The sequence below is a fragment of the Beta vulgaris genome, chromosome 9 (assembly GCF_026745355.1).
Source record: "Beta vulgaris subsp. vulgaris cultivar EL10 chromosome 9, EL10.2, whole genome shotgun sequence".
NCBI lineage: Eukaryota > Viridiplantae > Streptophyta > Magnoliopsida > Caryophyllales > Amaranthaceae > Beta > Beta vulgaris.
The window spans coordinates 47,537,417-47,551,599 of record NC_079210.1 but is presented as its reverse complement, the minus strand read 5'-3'; the positions used below and the strand labels follow the sequence as shown (position 1 = coordinate 47,551,599).

At 31.8% G+C, this 14,183-nt stretch overlaps 3 protein-coding genes and 1 non-coding gene across 4 annotated transcripts; 3 read left to right on the top strand and 1 right to left on the bottom strand.

The window, feature by feature from the left end:
* Positions 1 to 532: 532 nt before the first annotated feature.
* On the top strand, positions 533 to 3,863 carry LOC125493706 (protein terminal ear1 homolog). Its single transcript, XM_048637200.1, has 4 exons — positions 533 to 843; positions 1,764 to 1,883; positions 2,075 to 2,216; positions 3,654 to 3,863. The coding sequence occupies exons 1-4, from the start codon at positions 533 to 535 to the stop codon at positions 3,861 to 3,863; spliced, it is 783 nt and encodes a 260-aa protein (XP_048493157.1).
* Positions 3,864 to 7,038: 3,175 nt separating this feature from the next.
* Positions 7,039 to 7,110, bottom strand: TRNAP-CGG (transfer RNA proline (anticodon CGG)). Its single transcript has one exon. It is a non-coding gene; the product is annotated as a tRNA-Pro (tRNA).
* Positions 7,111 to 7,192: 82 nt separating this feature from the next.
* LOC104904275 (hypothetical protein) lies at positions 7,193 to 10,396 on the top strand. Its single transcript, XM_010692479.4, has 3 exons — positions 7,193 to 7,649; positions 9,831 to 10,037; positions 10,128 to 10,396. The coding sequence occupies exons 1-3, from the start codon at positions 7,215 to 7,217 to the stop codon at positions 10,200 to 10,202; spliced, it is 717 nt and encodes a 238-aa protein (XP_010690781.2). The 5' UTR covers positions 7,193 to 7,214; the 3' UTR covers positions 10,203 to 10,396.
* Positions 10,397 to 11,848: 1,452 nt separating this feature from the next.
* LOC125493705 (protein ANTAGONIST OF LIKE HETEROCHROMATIN PROTEIN 1-like) lies at positions 11,849 to 12,799 on the top strand. Its single transcript, XM_048637199.1, has one exon. It carries the CDS (start codon positions 11,849 to 11,851, stop codon positions 12,797 to 12,799), a length of 951 nt encoding a protein of 316 aa, XP_048493156.1.
* The last annotated feature ends 1,384 nt before the right edge of the window (positions 12,800 to 14,183 follow it).

Genomic DNA, 14,183 nt, shown 5'->3' with positions numbered 1-14,183 from the left:
CTTCAGTCTTCCCCTCCTAACAAAAACAAACACACAAAATACCCCATATTTCTTCACTTTCTCTCTACCATAAACCCTAAAAACTATATTTCACTCAAAATTCTTATTTCCTTCATTTTATTTTAAATACAATAAATAAATATTTATCTCACAAATAATACTGCTTTGTTACATTTTAAATGAAACAAAAAGAGTATATAGTTCCTTTCATAACTAGTAGTTCATACAGTACTTCATACGACCACCAAAAGAAAAAACACAAGAGAGAGATAAAATGGCTTCATACTACTACTATTACAGTAGCAACCAAGGAAGTAGCTACTTAAACCCTAATGCACCTGAATTTCATCCAATATATCACACTTCTATTTTTACTACTAATCATAATTTTACTATTAATTATCATCAAAACTATTATCATTCTCATCATCATCATCCTCATACTACTACTGTCAATTACCAAAACTACCCCTATGATAGTTTCTTCTTCCCTAATGTTGATCATCATCATCATCATCAAGTTAACCTAATCATGCAACCACAATCACAGTTGGGCCATTCAACTGCACCTCCTCTCCCGGCCCATTTGAGCCCAAACCCATCACAAGTAAGGCCCAAAACCCAATCTTCCGGCCCAGAAGATGGTGCAAGAACAAGAAGATTGGTTGATTCTGCTGGTAGTAGTAGTAGTAGTGTGAATTATGAGAAGAAAGAAGGGTATGCTTGTAATGTTAGAAGTTCATTTGGAGGAGAGAGAAAATTTCAGAAGCAAATTTTCATGAATGTGAAGCCTAATGGAACTAAGACTACTGCTATGATTAGGAACATCCCTAATCAATATACGTAATTTTTTCTTCCTTTTTTAGTAATTTTTTTTTCATTATTAATGGATCATTAGTAATTTGTTTTCATTATTAATATGTCATTAGTAATTTGTTTTCGTTATTAATGGGTCATTAGTAATTTGTTTTCATTATTAATGGGTCATTAGTAATTTTTATTACAATCCTTTAAATTTTTTAGCAAGTTTGCAAGTACTCAAAATGTTTTTTTTATTGATATCATGGAACACAGTATTAAAAATATAAACTTTGAAGTTGGAAATCATGAAATTCATGCATGTGTTTGTTTTTTATGATAATTTTTTTTTATATAAAAATGATCACCCAAAACATATAGAAATTGAGTAGCATTTTATTGCCAAAAATGTTTCTTTTTATGGATTTATTTCTGGATTTTTTTTTTGGTTAATTATTGGCAATAATATTATAATAGTATTTACTTCCATTTATTGCCTATTTGTTTATGTAGTTTATTTAATTTATTAGTTAGGGTGTGTTCTATGAAAATAATTTTGACTATCAGAACTTTTTTTTATAATTTAATACTTACTTTGTTTCGTTTTTCGTTTTAAATACAACAGATGAATATTTTATATCTCACAAATAATACCTATTTATTGCATTTAAAATGAAACGGAAAAAATACAGAAAATAGATATTTATACTCAATGGAAATTTTGATTGTTTGATCATTTTTGGAAAAAAATTTGTTGCCTCCCTTCAATTTGGAAGTTAAATGGCATTAATTAATGCCTTGATAAAAACAACTTAAAGCATGCTTGCTTTTATGTGGCTTTCTATTAGATTGGTTTGATTGATTGATTAATTCGTTTTTACCCATTTTCAGAGTACTATAGCTTAGCTAGTAGCATTATTACTTATATTATAGATGTAATAATGACATTTAATTACTTGTTTCAGACGTGATATGTTGATCAAGTTTTTAGATGAATTCTGCCAAAGAGAGAACCAAAATATGGAGCCAAATGATGATCACCAACCATTTGCATTTGATTTCGTCTACTTGCCTATGGATTTCAAGTAACCAATTAATTATCGTTTCATAATATCTACTTCTTCCGATCTATATATTACTCGCTACACTTCTCAATTTGAATTATATACATTTCTATGTTGGCTTTAATAAAATTGACTAAATTGATTCTTGTGATTTTTTTTGGGTTATTTATTTGATTTGATTTTGATGAATGTGAATTTCATTGATACAATAGGAGAGATGCTAACAAAGGGTATGCCTTTGTCAATTTCACCCATCCAATCGCGGTGTGGAAGCTTCATCTTGCTTGTAGTAATCAACGTTGGGAGCATTGCAAGTCTCCTAAGATCTGCAGAATCAATTATGCTTCTATTCAGGTATATGTATTGTTAAAAACTTCGCTTTAGTAGATAAGACATAATATGTACGATATCCACATTTAGGTAAATAACCCGAATAGTTTTTCATATATAAACAACGGATTATTTGTCACTTGCCGCACTTTGAATAGGTTACTTTGACATTAAATTCTGCATTTTGAATATCTTTTTTGTAAATTATGATCCAAAAAAGCAACTTAAAATTATGTTTGAGACCTATTGTGGTGCAACACTCTTAATTTTCGACTAAGTATACGAAGAATATAGATTTTTAATAAGTTTTTTGATTGGTTGAGACTTGAGATTGATTGATTTGTACCATATATATTATAGATTTACAATGAATAATGTTTTGAGTTAGTCTTCATCAGCATGTTATTCAAGTAAATCTATTGTATGTTTCACAAATTACTGTTTTGCTAGTGAGAAGAAAGAAAGAGTTTTTTGAGACATATAGTGTCTAATAGGAAGTTTATTTCTGCTGAATAGAATAATGTAAGAACATATACTAATTATCAAAAAAAAATGTTAGAACATATACTTAGAACTGTTAACCCTTATTAGCCGTAGAAAAGTTGATTGTTTGCTTCTATTTAGGTTCATTTTGTATCAAAATTTATCCAAAGAATATATGTTAGTTCTATTGTGTGATTAGGATTCTATGTCTGTAGTTTCTTATTTTGTATTGGTATGTGTTAAGGAGTTTAGACAACTTAGGTTTGTGTAAGTATAAATAGACCTCCAAACATTATAGTTAATATTGATCCTAATATTTTCATTCGTATATTATTACAAGCAATTTAATTGAGAGATTATAGAAAAAAAAGGGTCATTATATAAAAAATGAGTAGATGTAGATTCTAAAGTTTTACTATGTGAAAAAAATGGTTACTGTGTCATAAACTAAAAATTTCATCATGATAAATTAATGTAAGAAAAAATGACAATATTAAAAAAGAGGAAAATGATATACATAGCCTTTAGAGCTATGAATAAGGTGCTTAAAATGGAAATAAAATATTGAATCAAGCATTTATTATCTTAATTGATGTGAAAATGTGTCTTGAATTCTTAAATTGTTTCCATTTAAAGAAATGTATTTAAGGGTTACATATAACATTATCCTAAAAAAAAAGGTCAATATAAAGTCACTATGTTAGAAAGTAATCGTATAGTATAACTTAAAATTTTTAAAAGGTTACTATATGGAAAAAAATAATCACTATGTTAAATAAGTGGCTTTGGTCTACAATAATATAATATTAGCGTGGATCAGGTCCACGCAAGACTAACTCCCTTATGTACTGGCTTTGTTTTTAAGGGGAATCATATATGGTTGCTTAATTACTGTGATAAATTGACATTTGCAGCTTGTTTAGAGTTACAATCTCAGCAAACTTTATTGTAAAACTGATTTTGAATTAATATTTTCAGGGATATGAGAAACTAGTAGAGCACTTTGGTAGGAGCAGGTTTGTATGTAACCATGAAGACTATCTGCCACTTTGCTTCAACCCTCCGAGAGATGGTAGTGGTGATTCAGTGGCCGAAACTACAATCGGAAAACGCTTCTCCTCATCCTCCTATTTGGCCAGGAACTCATCGAACCCAATTCGGTCAGAAACTGATCGTTCGATGAATTAGCTAGGAAAGACGATACTAACTATCTAACATATGTATGTAGTTGTTTTTGAGACTTGTGGCACTTGGTCTATGTCTAATTTTTCTGAAGGAAGGAAACATTATTGGATATAGCTCAGAAAATAAACCAAGTTAGAAGGTTTATTTTCTGTTTTATGTCCAACTAAAGGCATAGGGCATGTTGTTAATTGGTTTTATGCACCTTCAAGGTCTTGATTCTAGGAGGTTTATGTTGTACTATTCTTGTGATGGGATTTGTAATGTGAATCTAGAATTCTGCAACTTATTTTGCAATATGTTTATGAGTTTTATTGCTTTTTTTTGTCTTATGAAAGTAAATAAAAGTTGCTCATGAACATATATAAACAAGTTGCTCAACAAGACAACAACATAAGGAAAAATACATTCTTTTTTTTTTTTTTGAGGGGGAGGAAAGTTACATTCTAGTTTGTGTCCAAAATCATTTATCTAATAATCAAGTTTAGAAAATGTTCAAAGTTGATTTAATTTATTAATTCTATATGTGAATAAGAATGTGCTTTAATTGTGTACTGTTCGTAGAGAGTCTCACTTTTTAAAGTAGTAATCCTATGTTTGAGCCTCTTAACTACTTCATGTTTGCTTTAAGATTTATCAGAGTTGGCTCGTAACTTTTTTTCAATTCACCCAAAAAAACCGAAGTAAAGTTCACAACTTCACATATAATTTGGCACCAAAGTGAACTTTTTTTTTAAATATAATTGTTCAATGTCAAAATAAAATTAACAAATAAAAAAAAGTAAATGAAGGCTACCATAAACTGCATGTTAGAATATAGATAAAATTAGGGTGCGTTCTGTTCAACTTAAAAAATTAAGTTTCAGGTCCAATAAGTTCAGATAAGTTCAGATAAGTTGCAATAAGGTCTAATAAGTGCAATAAGTTCCAATAAGGTCTAATAAGGTCCAATAAGTTCCAATCAGGTGCAATAAGTTCCAATCAGGTGCAATAAGTTCCAATCAGGTCTAATAAGGTCCAATAAGTTCCAATCAGGTCTAATAAGGTCCAATAAGGTCCAAATAGTCAATGTTTAATAAACATTTGTATTATTGTCCACTATTTTGTTATTCATAATTTCATATCACTATTAGCGGATTATGTTATTATTAGAGTTTTAATTAAAGTACCACAATGATTATATAGTATTATACTTGTATTAGTGTATATTATTTTATTATTTATTTGTATTATGTCTATTATTTTATTATTTATTTGTATTATGTCTATTATTTATTATTCATATTACTATTAGCTGATTATGTTATTATTAGAATTTTTTTATTAAAGTACCACAATGTATAGTATTATACTTGTATTATTGTCTATTATTTGATTATTCATATTGCTATTGAATAATATTATAATCATGGTCAAATAATTAAGGTTAACAATAATAATAATAATAATTATTATTATTATTATAATTACAATATTTTGCAATTCGTCTTTAAATAACTAGAGATAACATGTTTTCGTTACTAATAACTATGAAAGATATAAATGTTATCAATCAGGTTAACAATAATAATAATAATAATAATAATAATAATAATAATAATAATAATAATAATAATAATAATAATAATGTTTTTGTCTAATAAGGTCAAATAAGGGTGCGTTCTGTTCAACTTAAAAAATCAAGTTTCAGGTCCAATAAGTTCAGATAAGTTCAGATAAGTTGCAATAAGGTCTAATAAGTGCAATAAGTTTCAATAAGGTCTAATAAGTTCTAATAAGTTCCAATCAGGTGCAATAAGTTCCAATCAGGTGCAATAAGTTCCAATCAGGTCTAATAAGGTCAAATAAGTTCCAATCAGGTCTAATAAGGTCCAATAAGGTCCAAATAGTCAATGTTTAATAAACATTTGTATTATTGTCCACTATTTTGTTATTCATAATTTCATATCACTATTAGCGGATTATGTTATTATTAGAATTTCAATTAAAGTACCACAATGATCATATAGTATTATACTTGTATTAGTGTCTTATTTTATTATTTATTTGTATTATGTCATTATTTTATTATTTATTTGTATTATGTCTATTATTTTATAATTTATTTGTATTATGTCTATTATTTTATTATTCATATTACTATTAGCTGATTATGTTATTATTAGAATTTTTTATTAAAGTACCACAATGTATAGTATTATACTTGTATTATTGTCTATTATTTGATTATTCATATTGCTATTGAATAATATTATAATCATGGTCAAATAATTAAGGTTAACAATAATAATAATAATAATAAATAATTAAATTTTTTGATTTTCTACTAGTGTTTTATAAAATTAAAACAACACTATTAGATATATTAGGATGAAAGTTATGTATAGGCAAATATATAAATAGTAATTTTTTTGTTAAATTAATTATCATAAGAGATAATTAATAATCATTATTTTTTAAAGGACGAATTATAATAATAATTATTCCATAAAAAATTTTGAGGGTAGTATTTACATTAGTGGTAATATTTATATTATTCATGGTCAATTTTTGTCTAATAAGGTCAAATAAATTTCAATCAGGTCCATAAGGTCTAATAAATTTCAATCAGGTCCAATAAGGTCTAATAAGTTTCAATCAGGGTCAATAAGTTTCAATAAGGTCTAATAAGGTCAATCAGGTTCAATCAGGTCTAATAAGTTCCAATCAGGTTCAATCAGGTCCAATAAGTTGAATCAGGTCCAATCAGGCCAATCAGGTTTAATAAGTTCCAATAAGTTCAGTTCAGGTTCAATAAGTTCAGTTCAGATAAGTTCCAATAAGTTCAGGTCCAATAAGTTGAATAGAACGCACCCTAAGTTTCAATCAGGTTCAATAAGGTCTAATAATTTCAATCAGGTCCAATAAGGTCTAATAAGTTTCAATCAGGGTCAATAAGTTCCAATAAGGTCAATCAGGTTCAATCAGGTCCAATAAGTTCCAATCAGGTTCAATCAGGTCCAATAAGTTGAATCAGGTCCAATCAGGTTTAATAAGTTCCAATAAGTTCAATTCAGGTTCAATAAGTTCAAATAAGTTCAGGTCTAATAAGTTGAATAGAACGCACCCTTAATGTAATAAGTGTAGGATAAATGTCACATTATCAAAAAATGAGGAAGGAAAAATGAGGAAGGAAAAAAATGGGGCGTTCCGGGAATCGAACTCGGGACCTCTCGCACCCGAAGCGAGAATCATACCACTAGACCAAACGCCCTTTGGTGTTAATATCTTTTCACTTTAAGAATTTTATCAATTTTATAACAATAGATAAAAACATATAAAACCACCAATTTTTCAGGCATTTTGGATAAAAAAAAAATGGCAACCACCGCAACAGTAGCTCAATTCTTCCTCCACCGGCATATCTTCCGCCCACTATGCGCAGTTCCTTTCTCTCTCCTCCACCGACCAAAAAAACTATCTTTCTCTCTCCTAAAACCTCAAAAACACCCATTTTTACCCCCACTTTTTTGCACCCTTGAAGAAAACAAAAACCTTAATTTCGACGATTTTAAGGATAATGAAGAAAACCCAGTTACTAAAATTCAAGAAGAAAATCCAGTTGTTAAAATTCATGAAATTAAGGAATATAAAGAATTGCCTAATTTGACAGTTAAGGAAAAAAAGGATCTTTGTTCTTTTGCAAACAGTTTGGGAGATAAGCTTAAATCTCAACAAGTGGGGAAATCTGGTGTTACTGATAATGTTGTTTTTGCTTTGTCTGAAACTCTTGAAGCTAATGAACTTCTTAAGGTAAGTTTTATGTTTTTATATTGATTGATTGAATTTGGGTTTATGTTTGTTTTTTGACATTGTGAAATTCTGTTTTGTGGTTTTTTTTTTTTTTTTTTTTTTTTGTTTCTGGGTTGATTTTTAATTAATGTAATACATTTGATATGGAAATTTGTGGGAGTTTTGAGTTGGTTTGATTGTAGTTTGTGTCTGGGTTTTTGAAATTTGTATATTGAGTTTTAGGGGTTTAGGGTTTAATATTTGCTGGTAGTAGTTTTGTTCTGAATGTTGGGATTGGTGGAATTTTTGGTAGATTGGGTTTTTTGAAGTTTTGAAGAAGGATTTTGGTAAATTTGATATTATGAATTGATGCTAGGCTAATGAACTTTTGATGGAATTGCTTGTCAAATCTAGGGAGACCAGTTGAATTATTGAGTTTAGTTCTATATGGAGTAGATTTTAATGCAAGGGATTTACAGTTTAGACTAGGTATAGAATCATGGTTGTACATTTCGGATGCAGTTAACCGCGATAACGGTTGTGGAATCTCTTTTGAGGGCAATGCGGGTAGTTTTCGGCTGTGACAGCCTTAAGTATCGATCTTGGTAAGCTCAAAAACCTTGGCAATGCGGTCTTGATGTTGTGATGTGGCCGATTTAATTCCATAGTTGGCATATGAGGAATGGATAGGATGGTAAATGGAATCGAATAGAGGCTAAAATAAAGAGGAGATGGACGGGATGGAGGAGGATTTTAGGACTTGGATGGACAAACCTGGAGAGATGCTCAGCCAATTAATAAGATTTGTAGATTGTGTAATATCTTGATAAAACTAGAAACTAGTGTAAGCACACATATCTTAGTGATTATCTACCATCTAGTACCTAGTGCTTGCTCAAGGAACCTATTACCCCCTCTGACTAGTAATATCTCACTCTGAGAGGGAGTAATATTCCCATTTGCAAGGAAAGTGTGGACATTTTGGAGCCTTGGGGGATTGATGTATACTAGCTTTAACTGTTCGCAAATCTCTGTCATTACCTATTACTAGTATTTGCTCAAGAAACCATATAACCCTGCTTAGGAGTAATTTATCACACTAGGAGGGAGTAATACTCCCATTTACATGTAATCATTTTCCTTAACTAGTTTACACTATCGTTTGATTCACATCTTAGCTTTATATCGATTACCCTCACTCGAAGGATGTCTGAACGTTTTTTCTCTATTCTTTTGAATGGTATATTTGTTTTGGTTTATGATAATGCATTAGGTTTATATGGTCCATTGCCTATACGATTGAGGTTCAAGACTTGAAGTAGAATGTGTGAGGTCTTTGGTTCAATTGAGATTGTCTCTACTCTCTAGTGTATTGGTTTGTGAAAGTCAGGGGTTGCACAGTTTCAAGGCTTGTCAATCTCATGGGATGATGTACTGCTGCGCTTGATGTTTGGTTTCCTTTTCAATTCTGAAAATTGTTGTAAAATATTCTGCATTGCAAGGTCATGATGCTGTGTTCTCACTTCTCAGCCAAGTTTGCATATGGCTCCCCAGGACCCTCCCCCCTTCCGGCTCTAGAAAAGCTGCAACTCCAGACATGGAGTGCGTGGAACTTATAACCTCTTATAACCTTGAAATATGTGTCTGTATGCGACATTCATTCTTGTGTCTTGAGTAACATAATACTGCACAAAATGACCTTGAAATCTAACGAACATTTAATTAAAAATTATTGTCATGTAGTCCCAAAATATCATCCTTTTTGTAGTATTGTTTATTAAAGTATATTGTAATTAAAGCTAACAATGGTCTAAAGCACTCAGTTGCACCTTGGAGATCATGTAAAACAAAAAAGCAAATGGCCAATTCTTTATGTGCTTAGGAAGTGTCGGATAAACAGGATAGAGAAATCTTGTATTTTCTGCCAATTGAATCTCATGTTAGTGCAAGTATCCTGAAATCCTAGATACTCTCCTCCCTCCGTGGTTGAAATTCCATATTGTAGCTGGTAAAGCCATTCGGCAACCTTTTTACCAACTCGGTGAATGTCGTTACAACCGTAATTCTTTTTTTTTTTTTTGTGATGGTGAAAACTGCAATTATTTCAGCAAATTACTTTCTCATGTACTTGAATGGAAAAAAAAATGTATCGAATATTTGTATGTTATGCTGAGCTTTGTTGCTGTGTGGATGTTAAAACAGCTTAAGATACACAGAACCTGTCCAGGTGAGATGGAAGATGTTGTTAAGCAGCTAGAACTTGCTACTGGATCTGTTGTGGTTGGCCAGATTGGCCGAACTGTCATTTTCTATCGCCCAAGCATTACAAAGTTAGAGGCTGAGAAGAAGAGAGAACATTCTCGTAAAGTATTTGCTCAGAGGAGGGAGAAGGCGCAGGCTGCTTTCATGGTAACATATAGTACATCTGATATATGTGATAGAGCAACTTTTTTACATATTAGTATCTGATTTTTTTTACTTGTATGTAAAATGATGCAGAAAAGAGAACAATTACCAAGACGGCCAGGACGAGGTCAGTATGGAAGTCGAAGATCTGAGAATATTGCTTCATAGCTTAGCTTTTAAATCTTGGGAGCAATAGCATCTCACTTCATCATAGTGTAGATTCATGTTTTTCCTAATTAGAGCTGCAATTCTGTAAAATTTTGAGTACTTTAATGCTTTTGTATACTTGAAACCCTTATTAGGAAGTGAAAATATATTAAACTTCTCACTTCTCAGATATGAATTAAGAGTTTCTCACTGTAGTGGTTGTCTTGATTTATATTTGATATATGCAAATAGTGTATAACTCATCAGTAGAGTTTGGAGAAGTTATTTTCACAAAAGTTATTAGAATGACATTGATTTATGCTCTATTTGCGCATATCAGATATGAATTAGGAGTTTTTGCAAGTATTATATGTTCGAAAATTGCCACATCGATGTTCATATTATCCGTTGAATATTGATAGAGAATGGGTTATTGTAGCAAATCAGAAGGCGCATTCGGGTGCACTGTGCTTATTGTGCAGCTGGTCGCAAACGATAACCTTGACAACATAAAGAGACAACACACCTATGTCTTAGGAAGATTCTAGGTAAAGCTTCTTCCATTCCTTATATCATCTGTCTCTCTCACACTTCTACCTCCCCATTCTAGAACTTCGCTTATTAGACATTGCACCAACCACTATCATCTAACTCCATTATAGAAGTTGGAGATTATTATCATGGCTGCTGTTAGTTGCTTCGTGCATTCATCTTACTAAGCTACTAGACTCTGCAACAAAATGGATGAGACCCATTACTAGCCCACGAATCCGGCCCATAAATGCTGATTGCCAATATATCTCCGAGACGTACAAAATATGTGCATTAAAATAATATGTCGTTCTATAATTTATATCACGTTATAGAATTTAATTTTTTTAAAGTAAGATGAATAACCCTTGTACGAGTTGATGGTGGAGGAATTGAACCCTTATCACAATGGTGAAAAGAGAGCCTCCAACCAACACAAGCGAGTCAGCAACAACATCATCGTGATTTGAGATATACTATCTCCGCTCTTTATTAGTTTACCGTATTCCATTTTGGGACGTCCATTAACTTTCTATCACACATACATTCAACTTTGACATCAATTATAAAATAATAGTTCATTTTTCTTTTTATGTCCCACAACATTATTTCTTCTAAAAATTTTGTGAAAAAAAAAAAACGGGTAAACTAATAAAAATCGGAGCGAGTATTTTAGTCGGTAGACTTTCCCGGTAAGCTCCACTACAAACTTTCTTTATTCCCATTACCTGAAACAAGTATATTAGATTCTATTTCAGACTTCATACAGAAGTCAGATAACAAACAAACACACAAAAACTCAGAAAACAAACAGAAAACTCTGACAAATGGATTCTCGCCAATTATCAGCTTTTCTCTCTTCTCTAATCTCTCAACTCACTCTCCTCATCTTACTCCTATACCCTTCCTCCCCCATTCCCATTCCCATTCCCCCCAATTCCCATCATTCCCATTCCCTTTTCTCTCTCCTCCACCACTCCGAAATCTCCTCCTCCATCTCTCTCCTCCGCAAACGAAGACGGACCCACCTCCGGGAATCCGATTCCGAACCCGATTCCCTTTCCGGGTCCTCCAAACTCGCCCGAGTCAACTCAGTCCTCGTTAAGAACCCAAACTCATTTCAACTCACCTTCAAGATGTCACCTTCAACCTTCGAGTGGCTATCCGGTTTACTCGAACCGCTACTCGAGTGCCGTGACCCGGCCGGTTCACCACTCAATCTACCGGCCGAGTTGCGACTCGGTATCGGGTTGTATAGGTTGTGCACCGGGTCAGACTACTCGGAGATCTCAACTCGTTTCCGAGTCACCGACCGAGTTGCGAAATTCTGCTGTAAACAGCTTTGTAGGGTGTTGTGTACTAATTTCAGATTCTGGGTTGGGTTTCCTAACTCGGCCGAGTTGGACTCAGTGTCAGAAAAATTCGAGGAGATTACAGGTTTGCCGAATTGCTGCGGTGTGATCGGTTGTACGAGGTTTAACGTGAAGAATGAGAGTAGTATAGCTGCTCAAATCGTCGTCGATTCGTCGTGTCGAATATTAAGCATTGTTGCTGGATTCCATGGTGATAAGAGTAACAAAAGAGTGTTAGAATCAACAACTTTGTTTAAGGATAAACAATGTGGGAAATTGTTAAATGCACCACCTGTTTATGTAGGTGAAATTAGTGTGCCTCAATATTTGGTTGGTGTAAATGATGGATACCCTTTACTTCCTTGGTTGATTATCCCTTTTGAAGATCCTAAGTTTGGATCAAATGAGGAAATTTTCAATGCTAAGCTTGAGTTTATGCGAATTTCGATGGCGAAAACTGTTGCTAGTTTGAAGAATTGGGGTGTTTTGAGTAGGCCAATTGAGGAGGAAGTTAGGAATGTTGTTGCTTATGTTGGTGCTTGTTCTATACTTCATAATGCATTGATTTTAAGAGAGGATTATTCAGGGTTGTGTGATCAAGTAGAAGATTATATGGTTGATGATCATGGGAGAATTCAAAGGGATAGTTTTAAAATGGAGGAGATTGATAATGATGGTTGTGTTGTTAGAAGTGCATTGGTAACAAAAGTTCAAGATTTTTCAATGAAGAAGTGATTCAATTCTGGATTTTCAATGCTATGGTAACTTAATCAATGAACAGATTCTTTTTATAGGAGGATTTTTTTTTTTTTTTTGTTCTTCTCTTTGTTGTTGGATTGATTCTTTCAACACTTGATACTAAAAATTTTCTCATTGAGATACAATTGCCTTTTTTAAAAAATAAATTTTGGGTGCTTGATTGGTGGAATTTGCAGTTAGTCTTGTTGATAAATAAAATATGCAAATTAAGTAGTATTTTCGTAATAAAAATAGGTGTTTTTAATGTACCATCGTAGATTATTTGATCGAGTTATCCCTTATATGGGTATGCGTTAAGAGTCAAATGTTTAGGCAATTTCTCACGAGGATGAATCAAGAGAATTCTGAATTAGAAATCGGAATATTTTGCGAATTCAAGATATGTTTTGTTTAAGGCTTCCTCCCTTGTTTGGTGAGGATTATAGTCAATAAAAATTAGAAGTCATGAAGATTTGGTTGACAGTTATTATCATTCAATATCATATGATAAAAGCTCAATTGGTGGAAAAATGATATGTTTCTCCCAGGAGATGCCAAAAGTTGTGAATATTTTGCATTTCTCCTTTTGAAGGGCACCTAATCTCTTCTTAATGATTCATTCTATCTTAACACAAGTTGTATGAAATGATATGAAACTTTGTTATATACAGTAGGTTTTTTTTATCATAATACTTCCTTTGTTTCGTTTTAAATGCAACAAATGGATATTATTTGTAAGATATAAAATATTCATTTGTTGCATTTAAAACGAAACGGAAGAAGTATGAAGTATAAGTCCTTCCTCAGCTATGGAGTTACTTGATTGGGTTGTTGGAAAAAGTTAACATAAAGATATCCAAAATATACCTTGGCAAAGCTATGGTCAAGCACTGAGATAATATAATAATTATAAAGTGTTGTTAGTCAAAAGAATGATATCACTATTTGACATAATTAATTAACTAATGGGTATAGATTAGTATAGTAAACCAACCACCCTATGTCCCTTCAGAACAGAGAGGATCAGAATTAGGAGGAAAGCTGTATGGGATTAAACTAAAGCATGACATTAATTAACTAATCATGCATTTTGAGTATAAAAATGCATTGAATTAGGTACTCTTTCAAAGTAACTTTAAGGTAAGACCTGATTCTTACTATTGGTTTTGATAGGTAAGATTGTTTATTGACCAACAAAAAATTCCTGTAAAAATGGAAATGTTGCGAGTAATTTAAAGGGAAGAAAGTATTCTCGTTCGACTAATGATGATAACTCCACTTCAGAGATAAAAGTTTTTACTCTATCGCTCTCACCTAAGAGCAACATAATTCTTTTTTGTAAAAAAAAAGAGTAGCGTAATTATATATATATATATATATA